Genomic DNA, 15,560 nt, shown 5'->3' on the forward strand with positions numbered 1-15,560 from the left:
GAGCTTGGATGGGGCAGGTGCAGGAGGTGGGTGCTGATGACTGGACTCCTGATTCTTTCTCATTTCCCTCCCTTCTGGCCTCTGAGCACCCAAGTGCCTCCTCACTGTCCTTCCCACACTGCCCTCTCCCCAGAGCCCCGCTACAGCCAGCTGGGTGGGCAACAGCCCTACCCGGAGCGGCAGGGGAGGTGGGCAGGTGCATGTTCACACGATGCCTGGTGGCTTCTTCAACCTGTGGCCGGGTCACAGTGGGCTGAATTTCCTGTTGGCTCGTCTGTTTGGGGCCCTAGACCATGAGCTCTGTGAAGGCAGAGCCTGGGTAGTTCTTGCATCCTTGGGGGTCTGGTGCAGTGGGCATCAAGATTGGGTGGGTGCAGGATGAGGGAAGGAGGTGGGAGAGGGGCAATTGCTCAAGGGCTGAGCAGCTCCAGTGACACCCAAGCCCAGCCCTGGTGAGCTGAGGTGCTCAGCTCTGCCCCCTGGGACTAGGTTCTGGCCTTTCCCTGGATCTGTGAACAAAGCAGAGCTGTGAGGAGTTTTCAACTGAACAGGGCTCCTGATTACCTCTCCTGGGAGGAGACAAGAGCTGCTTAAAGAACTTGAGGCATGGTCCTCATTCAGTAATTCAAGCTTAGCTTCTTAAATGGAAACTTCTCTTGGAGCTGCTTCTAGAAACACTTGCTGGTTGTGTCCCCTCCTCCTGCCCCTGCAGGTCCCACCACCTCTTTCTTTGCTGAGCCCCCAGGTAGAGCTGATCAAGGCGTCCTTTGAACCCCACTGTATTCTTGGCACCATGAGAACTTTAGCACACACACGCACTCCTGCTTTCTGAAGACAGGGATCAGACCTTAAGACCTCTGTGGAGAAACCTGGCGTCCATGACTCACTTGTCGAGAAGTCAACACACCAATAGGAGGGGATAGTGGCCGTGACTCGGCACAACTTAGGGCTTATTCTAAGTCGGTGATTCTCAACCCTGCTCACATTAGACTCATGCCCCGGGCTCGTTAAATCAGAATCTCTGGGACAGTGGTCCTGTAATCACAGGTTTTATAAGCTCTCCAGGTGTTTCCAATGCGCAGAGTTGAGGACCTCCGTTCTAAGTGGACTTTGGCAAAAGGGGGGGCTTGATGGTGTAGAAATATTGAAATTTTAGACTGTAGCTATTTTGGCGCTTGTGACTGAACTAAGAGCCCTATGTAAGCGAGGCAGGAGAAAGAAGATCACACCAGGTTTGGGATACCTGCAGAGTCCAGCAAATCCATCACCTGAACTGCGTGGCCGCAAACACGAGCGGCAACTGGTTCGCTCATGCTGTGGTCCAGCGCCACCCACTCATGAGTGGGTGAAGTCACAGAGCAGAGAAGTCGCTGATGGACGACTTGTCACCTAGCCAGCTTTTGAGGACCAGTCTTTCCTATTTCAAGAGCATTCTCTGGACTCCTACAGCCCCCAAATCAATCGTAAACTCAAAATTTTAGGGTTGGCAAGCAACAAAGAGACACTTCTTAAGTGGTTCCTAATTCTCTGTAGGTGCAGACCACCTAAGGGCCCCAACATCTTATTGGGTCCTGCAACCCAAATCAAATCCACGATGAAATGCCACCTCACACCCATCAGGATGGCCAATATATATATATATGGTATTTCATCATGGATTTTATTATGTATATAAAACAAAACAGGAAATAACAAGTATTGGCAAGGGTGTGGAGAACCCTTGCACACTGTTGGTAGGAACGTGAAACGGTTCAGTCACTGTGGAAAATAGTATGGCAGCTCTTCAAAACATTAAAATAGAACTGCTGTGTGATTCAACAATTCTACTTCTGGGTCTAAACCCAAAATAATTGAAAGCAGGTACTTCAACAGATATTTGTACACCTATGTTCATAGCAGCATCATTCATAAGAGCCAAAAGGTGGAAGCAACCCCAAAGTCCGCTGACAGGTAAACGGATAAACAAAATATGGTACATACATACAATGGAGTATTATTCAGCCTTAAAAACAGGGAAATTCTGACACATGCTACAACATAGATGAACATTGTGGATATTATGTTAAGTAAGCCAATCACAGAAGGACAAATACTGTATCATTCCACCTATATCAGGCAGTAGTCAGATTCAGAGACAGAAAGTAGGATGGTGGTTATCAAGGGCTGGTGGGAGGGAGGAATGGGGAGTTATCGTTGAATGGGTACAGTTTTAGTTTTGCGATGAAGGTAACTGTGATGGTTATGCAACAATGAAACTACTTAATGTCACTGCACTGCACACTTAAAAATGGTTAAGACAGTAAATTTTATGTTATTTTTACCAAAGTTAAAAAAAAAAAAACAAAAAAAAACCCACAGCCTAGTTCTGGGGTGGGCACACATGAAGGAGCCCACATTTTCACCAGAAGTTGTTTATCAGAGTAATGGCCTGTACCAGCTCTGAAAGGCCCAGGGAGGCCCAGGGGAACCTACATGTACTTTGGCACCTGTATTTTGGGGGAAGGGGACAGACTGGGAATGGGACAGGGGGCTTTATCCATTCCTTGGTTTTCTTCTCGATTCAGGTAGAAAATGTCTCAAAGACTCACTGGGGTACCTGTGGGAATGCTGGTAGTGTTTTTGATGAGGATCTAGAGTGGGGAGATTTTTAAAAAATTTAAGTGTTGTTAGAAGCAAGCAAGTAGGTAGGAATTGATACACAAAGGGGCGGGGTGGGGAGGGCATCCAGGAGCAGTGTCTGGTCTAGCACCTTGGGGTTCTGCAAGAACTCGTAGCTTCTGTGGAGTTTGGGAACCCCGCCAATCACAATCCATTCCACTTTGATTAAAAAAAAAAAAAAAAAAAAAGATCATTCAGGGGAATTCCCTGGCGGGCCAGTGGTTAGGACTCCGTGCTTTCACTGCTGAGGGTGTGGGTGCAATCCCCGGGTGTGAAACTAGGATCCCATAAGCTGCGTGGCACAGCCAAAATAATAAAAAAAATTAAAAAATAATAAAGAAATGAAGTTGGTAAATATTAAAAAAAAAAAAATCATGCAGCTTGATCTATTCTCTTCATCAGATTTGACTTGGACCTACTTGTGGCTCTCTCCAAAAATCAACTTTGCCCTCAGAGAGGAGCCTTTACAATACTGAAAATATTCCAAAGGACACGCCATCTTAAATGGCAAAGGAGGCCACCCCCAGAGGCTCTGAACAAAGAGTGGCACTGAAGTGAGCGTGTAAATCCCATAGGGGAGAAAGGGAGTCCTGGTCTGCCAAGATGTGCAAGCCTGGAACGTCTGCTTACAAACCAGAGGTAGGTCTCCCAGGAGAGAAACACGCATAGAACGGAGCTGCCCAGGACATGCATGGATGGTCGGGCAGGAAGGGCAGGGGGCCGTCACCCACCTCCCAACGCAGGTCAGGGGTCTGATTTCAGCAAGCACGTCGGCCCTGCCCACATCTGGGGCTCGCTTCTTCACCTCCGCACCCTCAGTTCCCAGGTGGGGCTGAGCCATGACACTCAAGTGCTTACGCCGAGCCCTAGGGCCAGGTAACCACATGCTTATTTGTCCAACGGGTACCTCGTGACCTCCTCTGAAGACCCTCTCCCACAGTCCAGTATGAGTGGAAATCATCAGGTTATACATTGGTCCTTTAACACCCCGAGTGCACATCTTCACCTGTGGTGCGGATTCCATCCTGACCCTGCTTCCTGCGCCCCTCAGAAGCTGTCCATAATCCTCTGTCCCCAAGCCCTGGTTGAACCCTATTTCTTCTTTTTTCTTTTTCTTGGCCACGTTGTGCAGCACGCTGTATCTTAGTTCCCCAACCAGGGATCGAACCCGTGCCCCCTGCAGTGGAAGCGCGGAGTCCTAACCACTGGACCACCAGGGAATTCCCAGGTGAACCTTGTTTCTGCCAGGTTTTCTCCAGTGTGGGCACAGGACACACAGGCTGGGTCCCGTCGTCACGTACCTGGAGGGAGCTGCATGGTGACTCTCCCCAGGCGAGGCCTCCCTTCCCAGCCCAGACACACATAGCTAGCTCCTTCCCACTGGCTTCTGCTCTCCTGGCCTCAGGGCCAGAAGCTGGCTGTGGAAGGGGGACACCACAGGGCCAGGCTGGGGTCAGAGTGGGAGGTTGCCAGGGCTGAGCTCTCTCCCTCCACGTCCTCTGCCAAAAAAACAGGAAGAGGGATCCGAGATGTGACTGCGCTGAGTAATTCCAGTCCCAGGCTCTCAAGTCACAGGCGTAGAAACCACAAACCAAAGAGTAAAGAACAAAACCAAAAAGCCCGCAGTCTTGTAGATTTTTTTCCTCCCAACAGCTAGTTCCAGTGATGTTTATTACTCAGCCTGAGTTGGAATAACATCAGACAAAAATAGAAACAGCCTCTGGTTTTACAAAGCCTCGGTACAAGTCCTCTGACTTTTCTGTCCATGCCAAGGCCCCTTGCTGCGGGTACCAGAGGTCAAGGGAGCCCGGATGACCCCGGATGGGGCAGAGCCTGCACAGGGACGCAGGCCTCAGTGCTGGCTTGAGAGCAGAGCTAGGGAAAGACAGCCGGGCAACTTGCTCAAGCGGTACAGCCCGGCTGGGGATCCAGGGTTTTTATGTCTGGGGGTGAGCTGCTGGGGCCCCGAAGAGACCAGCCCCGGACTCAGGGCTGATCCGGTTCAGAAGGACACGCAGCCACATGCCAGCAGGGCCAGGGCTCTGCCCCAGGCACAGAAGCTGGGTGGGTGGAGGTCTCCACCATCCTGTGCTTGTTCCAGAGAAAGAGCCTTAGCGGGGGACTCTTTGGGGACTCTGTCCCCAGGGGCTGGCGTAGCCAGAAGGAGCAGGTCACGGAGCAGCAGGAAGCCTGCCTGCAGTCACTGGCTGCTCGCAGCACTGAGACCTCGCGCCCCTACCCTGGGGGCGCCAGGGGTTCCACCTCCAAGGCCTCCTGCAGCACAGGGGGAGGTCCGGCCGCCTCGGAGGGGCTCGGGGGACTTGGTGAACCTCGTGCGCATCCTGAGATGGGAGGGGCGAGGATGAGCAATGTGGCCACTTTCCAGGTGAAGCCGGTCCAGCCCAGAGGCCGGCTGCTTTTTGGACCCCCCAGAGTCACAGCCGGGCTCTGCACTGTCACCACGAACCGCCCGGGACTCCGGTCTCCCGGTCCTCTCCTGTGACGGGCAGGCCAGGTGGCCAGTGCGCAGGGGCTGCTATCTCAGGGGCTGCTTGAGCTCGAAGAGGCCTGTCCCGCCCTTGACGACCTTCCCGACCACGAGGCAGGCTGACGGGGACCTCAGCTCATCGCGGGATCCTGGGAGAGACACAAGAGTGCTCGTTAGGTGGCTGAGGGAGAAGTCGGGGGTGGTGGAAGGTGATGGGGGGCGGCACTCAACACTGAGGCTGGGCGGGTGGGGCACCTCCGAGGCCACGAGGGGTGGTGCTGAGGCTCGGGGGCTGACGGGAATGAGGCCGCGCTGCTCCTGCGTTTCAAAGAGAGGAAGACCCTCTCCCTCTCCTCCAAAAGGCAGAGGCAGCTCTCCCATCTGCTGCCCGCCCCTGCCAGCTGCTTCCCGCAGTGAGATGCCAAGATCTCCCCTGCATGCGAGGCGTGTGGAGAGGTGCCTGAGGGACGAGCCCGTCTGCCCAGAGCAGACTCAGGAGAGGGGGGGCCAAGGGCACGTGCCCACGACTGACCCATCATGGTGGCCTGCTTCAGAAACTGGAAGCTGGTCTCAAACGTCATCTGCTGCAGCGGGGAGGAGTTCGACCGGATCCCAAAGCGGTTCAGTGGCTTGTAAACACCCTCGAAGCACATGTAGTCAGCGACCAGGGAGAGATGGCGGGGGTCGACGGCGATGCCTGTCACACGGGCGGCGACCGAAGGGAGGGTTAAGCAGTGACGAGGGGACGGTGGGAACAGCACCACCCGATACAAGGGTGCCCCCTCCAGCTCCGTCACCTGCTCACTCAGCTCCCCAACCCCTGACCTCGGCGGGCAGCCCTCCCTCCCCGGTCTCCAGTACTACGTCTCTCTCCACTTCCATCCGGCAGCGCGGGAAGCAGCCTCGCAGGACACGAGACCCTAGAGCACTGTTTGCACTTGGGAATTGAAACCCTGAAGGCAGGATGAGGAAGCAGACTCTCCCTCAGAGGCCAGCAGACGAGAAACACGCTAGGAGGCCTCGGGGACGGGACAAGACTGACCCACAAGGGACTCCCTCTGCACGGTGGCGCTGAGGATCCCCTACGGGCTCCACGCTCACCGTGTCCCTATTTCAGTTCCCTGCGGAGCGGGATTGACACCCCGGGACCTCCCGAGCGCCGCCCACAGCCCCTCTTACCGTACACGGCGAACACATCCTTGATCTCCTTCTCGATCACCCTCAGCGCGGCCTCGATGCCGTACGTGCTGGCCATGGCATGGATGTCATTGGAATAGAGGCGGCGCAAATCCAGGACCTGGGGGAGGCGGGAGGGGTTGGTTAGGAGGGCCTGGCCTTCTGCCCCTTCCTGTGGACACATCCTGCCCAGGCCGCCCTCCCTCCTTGGCTGGCACTCAAGCGCAGCTGATGACAAAGTGGTCGCGAGGTGGCCCAGGACTAGCGAAAGGAAACAGTGTAGGCAGAACTGCCAACAAGCATGCTGGCAGGGCCCCAAGGTCTGTCTCATCATCACCAGGGCCAGAGGAAGACTTGGTACCCGCTTTAGAGTCAACAGGAAGAAAGGTGTTTGTTTATTTAACAGAGAGACCTGTTTCCTAGGATGGAGGCTTCCCCTGGTAGGCGAGGCCAAGTTCCCCAGCAGAGACCCAAACGCCTCCCCCAGGCACGGGGAGCAGGGCTGGGCCCGCTGCATGGGGGTCAGCCGGGCCCCATCAGGGGCCTGGGGCTCCAGGTCGGCTGCCCCGGGGGGGGCCCACGGTGGCTCTGCACTGTGGCAGGTCACCCCCAGAGGCAACAGCAGAGACCCTGGCGGCCTGCCTGGCCTCGTCTGGACAAATCCCACGAGCACGACGCGGAGCTTGGCCTGTCAGTGGCCGGCTCTCGGGAGGCCTGAGCCCTGCCTGCTCCGTCCTCTGGGAAAGCAGCCTGTGAGAGGCTCCAGGGCAGAAGGGGGCCTTTGTGGGGCAGTGCTGTGCGGGGTGGGGGGTGGGGTGGGCATGTGAGGCCGGAGAGCCTCGCCAGCTTGGTGCGCGCGGACTAGGGAAGAGTGAGCTGGTCCTGGCAACTCAGAATTCTGTGGGGAAAACTCGCGCCCACGGGTCGAGAGCACCTCGGAAGGTTCTGGGAGGCTCAGTGAAGCGGGCGGGGGGAAGCAGGAGAGAGCCCAGAGGAGAGGTGGGTGAGCTGGTGGAGCAGGCGGAACAGGGCGCACAGGCCTCTGCCGGGCGTGGGAGGCGGGGCGGGGCCCCCTCTGCACCCAGGGCCTCCTTCACCCGGTAAAGTGAGCAGCCCCCAGGCCAGCGACTCAGAAAACTACTTCTTACAGGTCTACTTCGGGAAGGTTTTAATTTCAAGGAGAAGAAACTGTACTCAAAGTAATTTGGGAAACTCTGGGTTCCGTAAAATTAAGCAGGTTCTGTACTGCAAGCCTTACCAGGCTCACGTGCATCGGGGATCCCTGAGAGGTGGGCCGGGAGATGCAGGCTCGGTTTGGGGACCCTGGGCTAGGAGCGCAAATGGCCCAGGAGGGAGCCTGAGCCGGCGTGAGGACCCGGAGGGGCCAGCAGACGACCCGGAGGGGCCACGCACCTCGGCGTACTTGAACAGCTCCGGGAGGTTGATGCCTTCTGTATTTAAGATGAGCTCCTTCTCGTTCTTGCTGTTGGTGGTTTCGTTCAGGAGGCACCTCGTGATGCCCTTGGTCGCGTAGACGACGGCGTCTTGGGCCAGGGACACTACCAGGGAGCTCATGTCAAAGTTGACCTTGATGAGAGGGAGTTTCACCATCACCTGCAAGAGGAGGGAGAGCTGGGGCGGGGGAGAGGGCCGCCCCAGACCCACCGCCCGGGCTCCCCGGGAGACGCCTCTGGAGCCCCACTAGGGAACACCGCGGCCCTGCTGGGGCGAGCGGGTGGCGGGCCGGGCCTGTGAACGCTGCGGGCCTTCGTGGCCACACAGCAGCCATTTCCAGTCACACAGGCTGAGGTGAAAACAGCAGAGCAACGTTTTCACGGATGTCGGTGAGAACGGTGAAAATCACATCCACTCACATCACCCTTGATATCCTTTCAATTACCACAAAGCATAACACGTGTCCTTTCATGTGTGTAATCCCGGTCAAGGCTTCGTACCCACACTACCATTTAGGAACCAATGAAATCGGATCAAAGGAAAGGACTAAAAAGCCAGTCTGTGTGTAGACGTCCAGGCATCCAAGCCACCGAGCCTCTCAGGGAACACTGCAATGCTGAAGTTGGGGACCAGGAACAAAGACGGTGTGAGGAGTGAAGTGTCTCTGCTGGTCTCTACGACAACTGATACACGTTAACGCACATGTTGTACCGAGGCCTGAAGTACAACGTGAAAGCACCCGTAGGGTCTGGTGGCTCAGATCCCCGCGCAGCGAGAGGACTGGCCCACAAGGGTGTGAAAAGTCGAATGTGCGAGGCCATGACCGGGGGCAGCAGGTGCGCAGCTGTCACCAGCCTCTTTAAGGGACCTGGGGTTGAGACGAGAGCAGCCGGCGGCCGCCCCGGCACTGACCTGGCACCACAGGCCGCCCTGGGTGTCGTACTGGTAGTCCTCTATGAACGGGTGGCACTCGCGCACCGCCCGCACCCGGCGCTCCACCGCCTCGGCGCCCTGGGGCTCCCGGCTGCGGGCGGGCCTCCACGGCTGCGTCAGGCGGGCAGCGGGGAGCGAGTCCTCCTCGGGGCCTGAGCCCCCCTCCTCCTCCTGCGCCGGGGCCTGGGGAACGCCTTCCCCGAGGACGGTCCCTTCCTCCTGCAGGTCGTCGTCGTCCTTGTCCTCCTCCTCCTCCTCCTCCTCACTCTCGTAATCGACCTGGAGGGGGGCGGAGCGCAGGCCGTGTCACTCGGGCCCCACCAGCCGTTTGGACCTGGCCTGCACAACAGGCACCCCTGCAGAGGCCTCAGCCGCTGGCTGACCCCGGCCCCGCCTGCTCCGTCGGCCCGGCCGCCGTCCTCGCCTCTTCCCCGGGGATGCCAGCCCCTCAGTCCCAGGGCCCCCTCCTCTGAGCTGAACCCCGCCCCCCCGCCTCTAGCTCTCTCACCCGTGAACCCGCTCAGCCCTGCCTCACCGCCCTCTGTCCTGGCAGCAATCGTGGCAGTGGAAGACCAGTAACGGGGAGGAGAAGGAGGTATTTTCATGGCAAAGACAGGACGCGGCGGCCTGACTTCCTCTCCCTGCCCAAGGCCTCTGGGTCCTCGAATCTGATTCAGACGCAGGGACAGCCAGCCCTTGCCCACTCGCCACCCCATGAACAGCGCCTTGTCAATCGAGTGGTGCGCTGGGCAGACTGCCTTGCTTCAAGGCTCCTGATGATTCCAGCACGACACAGAGGTGTGGCCTTATGCACCAGGGGGTGAGCCCTCATCTGTGACGAAAGTGTCACCTCAGAGTCCCCTCACCTCCTCCTCTTGTTTCTCCTTGCGTTTGGCGTCCGAGGCATCAGCGTCTCCCTCCTCAGCTTCGGCGTCCACAATGTGCCCCTCCTCTTCCTCATCTCCTTCCTGCTCTCCCTGGGGTTTGGGGACAAGAAAGAGAAAGATGAGCTCTAATACCCAGTGCTTGGTGAATCCATCTCTCCACCCCCCACACTTGCCCATCCACCTGCCTTTCTCCTTACTCACCCAGCCACCCACCTGCCCACCCACCCATCCACTCATCGTTCAGCCACCTATCACCTTCCCAACTATCCATCGACCTACCTTCCACCCCCCTACCCACCCCTGGATTCCACGCTTCCTTCTCTGCAGCCTAAATCTTTACACGTACCACCCGCAAAATCTTGCATTTAAAAAAAAAAAAAAAGAAAGAAAGTGCCAAGGCTTTTCAAGTCATTAAAAGAAGATGGTGCTAGTGTCATTCCAAGTATTTTTGTTATGGGTGGAGATGAAGAGAAAGAGTTGTCTTGGTATTTTAAAAACCAAATATTTATACCTTTCTCCTGGCCTTGGCTCTTAGTTCCTTATCGTCTCCTTCTGGGTGATTTGAGAATTAAGACTGGGCAGCCTTTCAAAGACATCCTGTGCCCATTTGCGCTTGAGTTAGCCAACTGGTAGACCCCGGGGCAGGAGACCTGGCACTCTCTCTGTCTAGGTAGGCCAGGCCCTCATTTTAGGGATGAGGAGACAGGCCCAGAGAGAGGAGGTGACATAGCTGAGGTCACCGAGCCGGGAAGGGACAGGACCAGTCTTCGTTGTGGCCCTGTCCAGGCACAGCACAGCCCTACCAACTGCCGGCTCAGATGACACCCAGGGACCTGCCCCACACTGCTCCCGGGCCTCTTGGCAGATGAGGTACCATCATTCCTGGACTGTTTTGCCTCCAATGGTTTTTCCCTGGCTCTATCCTTTTTCGTCACTGTAGCCCAACTTCCCTGCTTCAAAATGCCTCTCTGGTCCTTTCCTAGTACTCTGTGGGCCTCAATTCATCTGGCCTAGGGAAGTCAAAGGCAGACTGAACAAGACCAGGAAAAGAACTTCCAAGACCTCGGTGGGTACCATTACTTTGAGTCTAACCTCAGGATAAAAAGAGTCACTGACAGAGGGGTCCCTGAGAGCAGAGAGGTGGATGACCTGGGGCCCTCACCCAGGGCCAGGCAGACTATGCTGCCCGACATGGCCTGCCACACTCAAGGAGAAGAAAATGTTGCTTTTCGGCTCTCTCAGAACAGTGGATAAATGCTAAGGTAAGCGGAGAGATGGGCCAACAGCAGGAAGGGGCTCGAGGAGCACCGAGGATAGTCACAGAGCCGTCCTAGGAGAACTGACTCAGTGAGCCGCCACCCGATGTGCTTCCCAGCCCTGGACCCTCCCCCAAGGGGCCCTCAGGGGACTCGCTCACCCGACTCCTCTCCAACTCGCCTGCGTTGTCTAGATCCCGCTGGGTGGCTCTCCGCGTGTTTACGCTTCTGAAAGCGGATGCTTTACTACTCTTCTTTCTGATGGATTCCATCAGAATCTTAAAGAATCTGAAACGAGAAGAAAGCCACGCAGCCCCGTTCAGCACCAGCACCTCCATTCTCCCCTCCCTGTGGGGACAGGATGCTGTAAGGATCTCACAGCCCCGAAGGTGATGTCGGGGATTTCTACAGGAGACGGAGACCCTGCCTCTCCCTTCAGCTCACTTTTCCCCCTCCTGCTGTTTCTGGGTGGTATACGGCGCATCAGAAGGAACACTGCTCCACGCCCAACAGGCCCGGACTGAACACGTGGCCTGCCACTCCCAGGGTGCGTGGCCTCGATCACCACAGATGGTCTCCTGAGCTTTACCTCTGTCTTCCGGAAGACGCGGGTATTAATAGATACCATGCAGTCTTGCTTTAGGGATTAGAAACAACACCACATCCGATACCTGTCATGGGGCCTGGCAGGCTGGCTGCTCAGCAAGTGACAGTTGTTGGTGCTGTGTGGTGGTGGTGGCCGTCTAACTCCGGTGGCAGGGCCTAGCAGCGGGAGAGGGGAGGCCAGGCCGGGACGAGGGCCGCCCCCAGCCCGCCGCCTACCGCATCTCCAGGAAGTGGCACTGCTCAGGGCTGGCAACTCCTGTCTCCTCGGTGTGGGACCCCCGACAATTTGATGAGAGACATAAGATGTGGAAGAGCTTATCGGGATCTCCAAGGCGGTGACAACTTACTTCGTGGCGGTAAATCATGGCGACGGGTTAGAACGAAAGCAATTTAAAAGGACCAACTTGAGGCAGAGCCCAGAGGACCTTTCCTGGCCCCTGGGTCCTTCCTCCTGAGTTATCTATTTAATGCTTCCTCTGGGCCTCACCCTGTCTCCCGCCCCCTGCTCCTTTCTTCATATGACGTCTTGCCTGTCTTCTGCATCAGGCCACAGCAGCACACCAGACAGCCTTCTTTTAATTATATAAAGCATCAGTTCCTCATCTGCCCAGCCAGCCATCCTGTGTTCTCCGAGCGCCTATGACGGGCCCACCGTGTGCCAGCCCTGAGGGCAAAGCAAGGCTGAAAAGACAGGCACTTAAGAGCTTTAACTGGAGAAACAGGCAGGTCAGATGTTTACTATTTTGTTCATTAAAAACAAAAGACTGCTACTCTCCCTCCCTACCATTTTTTTTTTTTTTCCCCAACTTTTTAAAGTTGTACAGGGTTTTGGCTGAGTTTCCGCCCTTGGCAGAAAAAAGCCTCCTCACCACCGATCCAAGGAAGAGCCTGGTCACCAGGTGCTGTGGACAGGGACCAGAGGGCCAGACAGGGGGGAAGCCTGGCTTGACTTTAGAAAGACACAGTCCACCCGGGAGGAGGGGGCGGAAGAGATGTTTCCGAAAGGACAGGCTCTGGTTCAAGTCTCTGTTCTGCCAGAGTCTGGAGACAGAGACAGACGAGGGCCTTGACCCCGTCTGGAAGTCTTGGGACCGCCCCTGCCCCATGCCTGAGCCTGCAGCGCAGACTGCAGGGCGTGAAATGACACGGACGGGGTGTGAAGCTGGGCCGCCCCGCACACACAAGCTGCTTGTCGCCTCCCTCTGCTGTGGGGCTGCCGCCCTGGCCTGTCCCTTCAGGTGACATCACCCCTCTGAGGCTCCCCCACCAGCACTTCAATCCCCGCAACTGGCCTCAACCCGTCACCCACCTGCTCTCACCCCCTGCACGTGCATCGCTGGGCTTCTGTTCGGGCCATGTGCACCACCATCAATTTCCCCAGCCTCCCATCGACCTGTTGGAGCCGCGCCCACGCCCACGGTGGGGTCTAAGCGCAGATGGAACCCCCCAAGAGACCTTCCCTAACCCCCCCGGTGCAAATCCTTTCTACCCTGCCTGCCTCTTCTGGTGAACCGGACCAGTGCAGAACGTGACAGAAGGTGAGAAAGGAGAATAACACCCTGAACGGTAAGTGGCAGGCATGTCACCTGTGTGCCAGAAGTCCTCCCGGGGGTACAAAGAGTCTGCCCTTCTGTGATTTTGCCCAGAGCCAGGAAACCGGAGGCCCACGGTGACTGCTCTGTGAAGGTCGTGCTGTTTGTCAGAATGTGGCAACTGAGGGGGAACTGGAGGGGGGCAGCTGCAGAGAAACCTCCGTCCCACATAAATAATTACCAACAGGGAACATGACCCTCGGCTGTTTCCGAAAGTGCCTGCCAACAGCTCCACCACCTGCTGTTTGCAGAGTCAGACTCACAGAAGCTCTCGCTGCAGACTGCCGACTCGGTGGTACACGGCTGGGGACCGGAGGCCGGAACTCACACCCCTGCCTCCTAGCTCAGTACTCCTGCCACCTCACCACCCCGGCCCACCTTCCAGATCATTTACACACATATCCAAAGGGATGGGCACCAGGGCAGATATTTAGGGGAGCTTCACGGCTTATACACCTCCATCTAGGGAAGTGCCTCTGTGTCTCTGTTTTTTTTTTTTTCTCCAATCTGTGTCAAAAGAGTCTCAAGATCCCACAGCTGGGAAAGAAGAAGGGAAGAAAGGGAGGGAAAGGGGGAAGAGAGAGAAAAGGGGGTGGAGATGAGAGAGGAGAGAGGGGAAAAGGAAGGGAGAAAGGAAAAAGAAAACGCTCCCGGTGGGGGGGGTCCCCTCTTCTGAAGGCACACCCCCATCCCCGTGCGGTCTCCAGGGGGCCTGCGTGAGGCTGCTTCACTGCCCAGGCCTGGCAAAGGCAGCCCAACCACAACCCCTTCCACGAGCTGCTCCCTCTCTGGCCCCCCTGCCCAAGTCACAGGGCAGCTCCACCAAGCGCGACTGCACATGGCTTTGTTCATCACAGCTTTTCAAGTGCACAAGCCAAATACAAAGAAGGAGTTGACTAAGTCTTTCACCACTGGGAAAAAGCCAGGGCTCTTCCTTACCAAGAAGACATTTTTAAAAAGTGATGAACTCTCAGTTCCCCAAGGCAATGTAAAGAGGAAGAACTCTGAGCACAGCCTGGGGCACGCCTCATGCGACCTACCTGCTTGGCAGGCCCACACCTGAGATACATAGAAATGGGGCAGATCGCCGACCCCGCCTGCTCTCGGTAATTCTCAGGAGGCCACATGATCCGAATTCCTATTTCTCAGAAAAGGGCCGCCTGGCCAGCACAAACAGCGGCACGCTTGGGAGTGACGTTCCTCCCGGTTAATTAATGAGCCGGCAGCTGGGGCACAGACAGGTCTCCTGCGACGTGACCCAGCACCCCGACAGCACTGGGCCTGCCTGATAAAACGAGCCTCCTCCACCCGGGCGAAGAGCGACATAGGTGCTTCCGAGGCCCAGCAAGCTCCCCCGTCCAAAGGGCTGAGTTCACGTCCAAGCTCATCTACCACAGCACCCGCCATCCTACGTGCCACCTGCTTAGGGGGCCAGGCTGCAGCCAGTCCACATCTTCAGGTGAGGGCAGGACAGTCACTCCCTCCCAGCCACACTGCCCTGGGGCCCAGCCTGTCAGTGGGCATCACTCAGTAAATATTTATGGGATGACTGAGTGCGCGGACGTCCTGCCTCGACTCTGCCATCACTTCTCTACTTCCAAGCAGCTCCGGAAGACCTGAGGGCTGTTCTAGACTGAAGACAGTGGTTGGTGGTCCGTGGCCAAATCCTGCTGACATATGGGATCTATTTCAGCCTCACCAGGCTTTTCTTTTTTTTTTTTTTTAATTAATTAATTTAGTTAGTTAGTTTTTTGGCTGTGCTGCATCGCAGTTAGTTAGTTATTTAGTTAGTTTTTTGGCTGTGCTGTGTGGCATGTGGGATCTTAGTTCCCTGACCAGGGATCGAACCTGTGCCCCCTGCATTGGAAGCGGAGAGTCTTAACCACTGGACCACCAGGAAGTCCCCTCACCAGGCTTTTAAAAAGATATGAATTAGTTGCCAATGTTTACAAATTAGAGATTTATCTATAAAAAGTAAAAGCAAGCAAACAGCCAAAGAAAGAAAAAAGAGAGGCGGTTTTCTTCTTCTTATTTATCTGAATCAGAAGGTCTGGCCACCCTGGCCCACACCCCTGCCCGCTTGAGGCCAGTGGCGTGCTCTCCAGCCGGACGGGGGCCCCCAACCTGCCTCACCGGCCTTCTCACCTGCCGGCCCCGCAGCCATCTGAGTCTGTGCACCATGATCCAGGGTCACGTGGCCAGTCAGAAGTGCTTCGCTGGCTCTTCCTGGCTTCCCCAGCCCCAGTATGACCACCCTTCTACTCCTGTGCACTCAGCACTGTGGGCCGTGCTTTCCAATGTCCAACAGTGACTTGAACTGGAGAGAAAATGGATGTTCCTTCTCCCCACCAGAAGGGAACCCGAATTTCTCTAAGCAGCTGAAGGTAACCCCAGTTATAGACCTGTGTTTAAGAGCAGCATGCTGGCAGTACACTGCTCCTTCCTCACAGAATATAAACGAATCAGGAACCACATCATGACAGAAATTAACACCACGTGCTGGTCTGAC

At 56.3% G+C, this 15,560-nt stretch overlaps 1 protein-coding gene across 1 annotated transcript in view; it reads right to left on the reverse strand.

Annotated features, from left to right (window-relative positions):
* Positions 1–4,286: 4,286 nt before the first annotated feature.
* Positions 4,287–15,560, reverse strand: part of POLR1A (RNA polymerase I subunit A) — a 76,717-nt gene continuing 65,443 nt past the window's right edge. Inside the window, exons 28-34 of the mRNA XM_068564331.1 lie at positions 11,015–11,141; positions 9,577–9,687; positions 8,690–8,989; positions 7,736–7,936; positions 6,326–6,443; positions 5,679–5,843; positions 4,287–5,295 (exon numbers count right to left, since the gene is read on the reverse strand). Of these exons, the coding sequence (XP_068420432.1) occupies positions 5,195–5,295; positions 5,679–5,843; positions 6,326–6,443; positions 7,736–7,936; positions 8,690–8,989; positions 9,577–9,687; positions 11,015–11,141 (1,123 nt within the window). The 3' untranslated portion in view covers positions 4,287–5,194. The remainder of the gene's footprint in view (positions 5,296–5,678; positions 5,844–6,325; positions 6,444–7,735; positions 7,937–8,689; positions 8,990–9,576; positions 9,688–11,014; positions 11,142–15,560) is intronic.

The sequence above is a fragment of the Eschrichtius robustus genome, chromosome 15 (assembly GCF_028021215.1).
Source record: "Eschrichtius robustus isolate mEscRob2 chromosome 15, mEscRob2.pri, whole genome shotgun sequence".
In the NCBI taxonomy this organism is placed as follows: Eukaryota; Metazoa; Chordata; class Mammalia; order Artiodactyla; family Eschrichtiidae; genus Eschrichtius; species Eschrichtius robustus.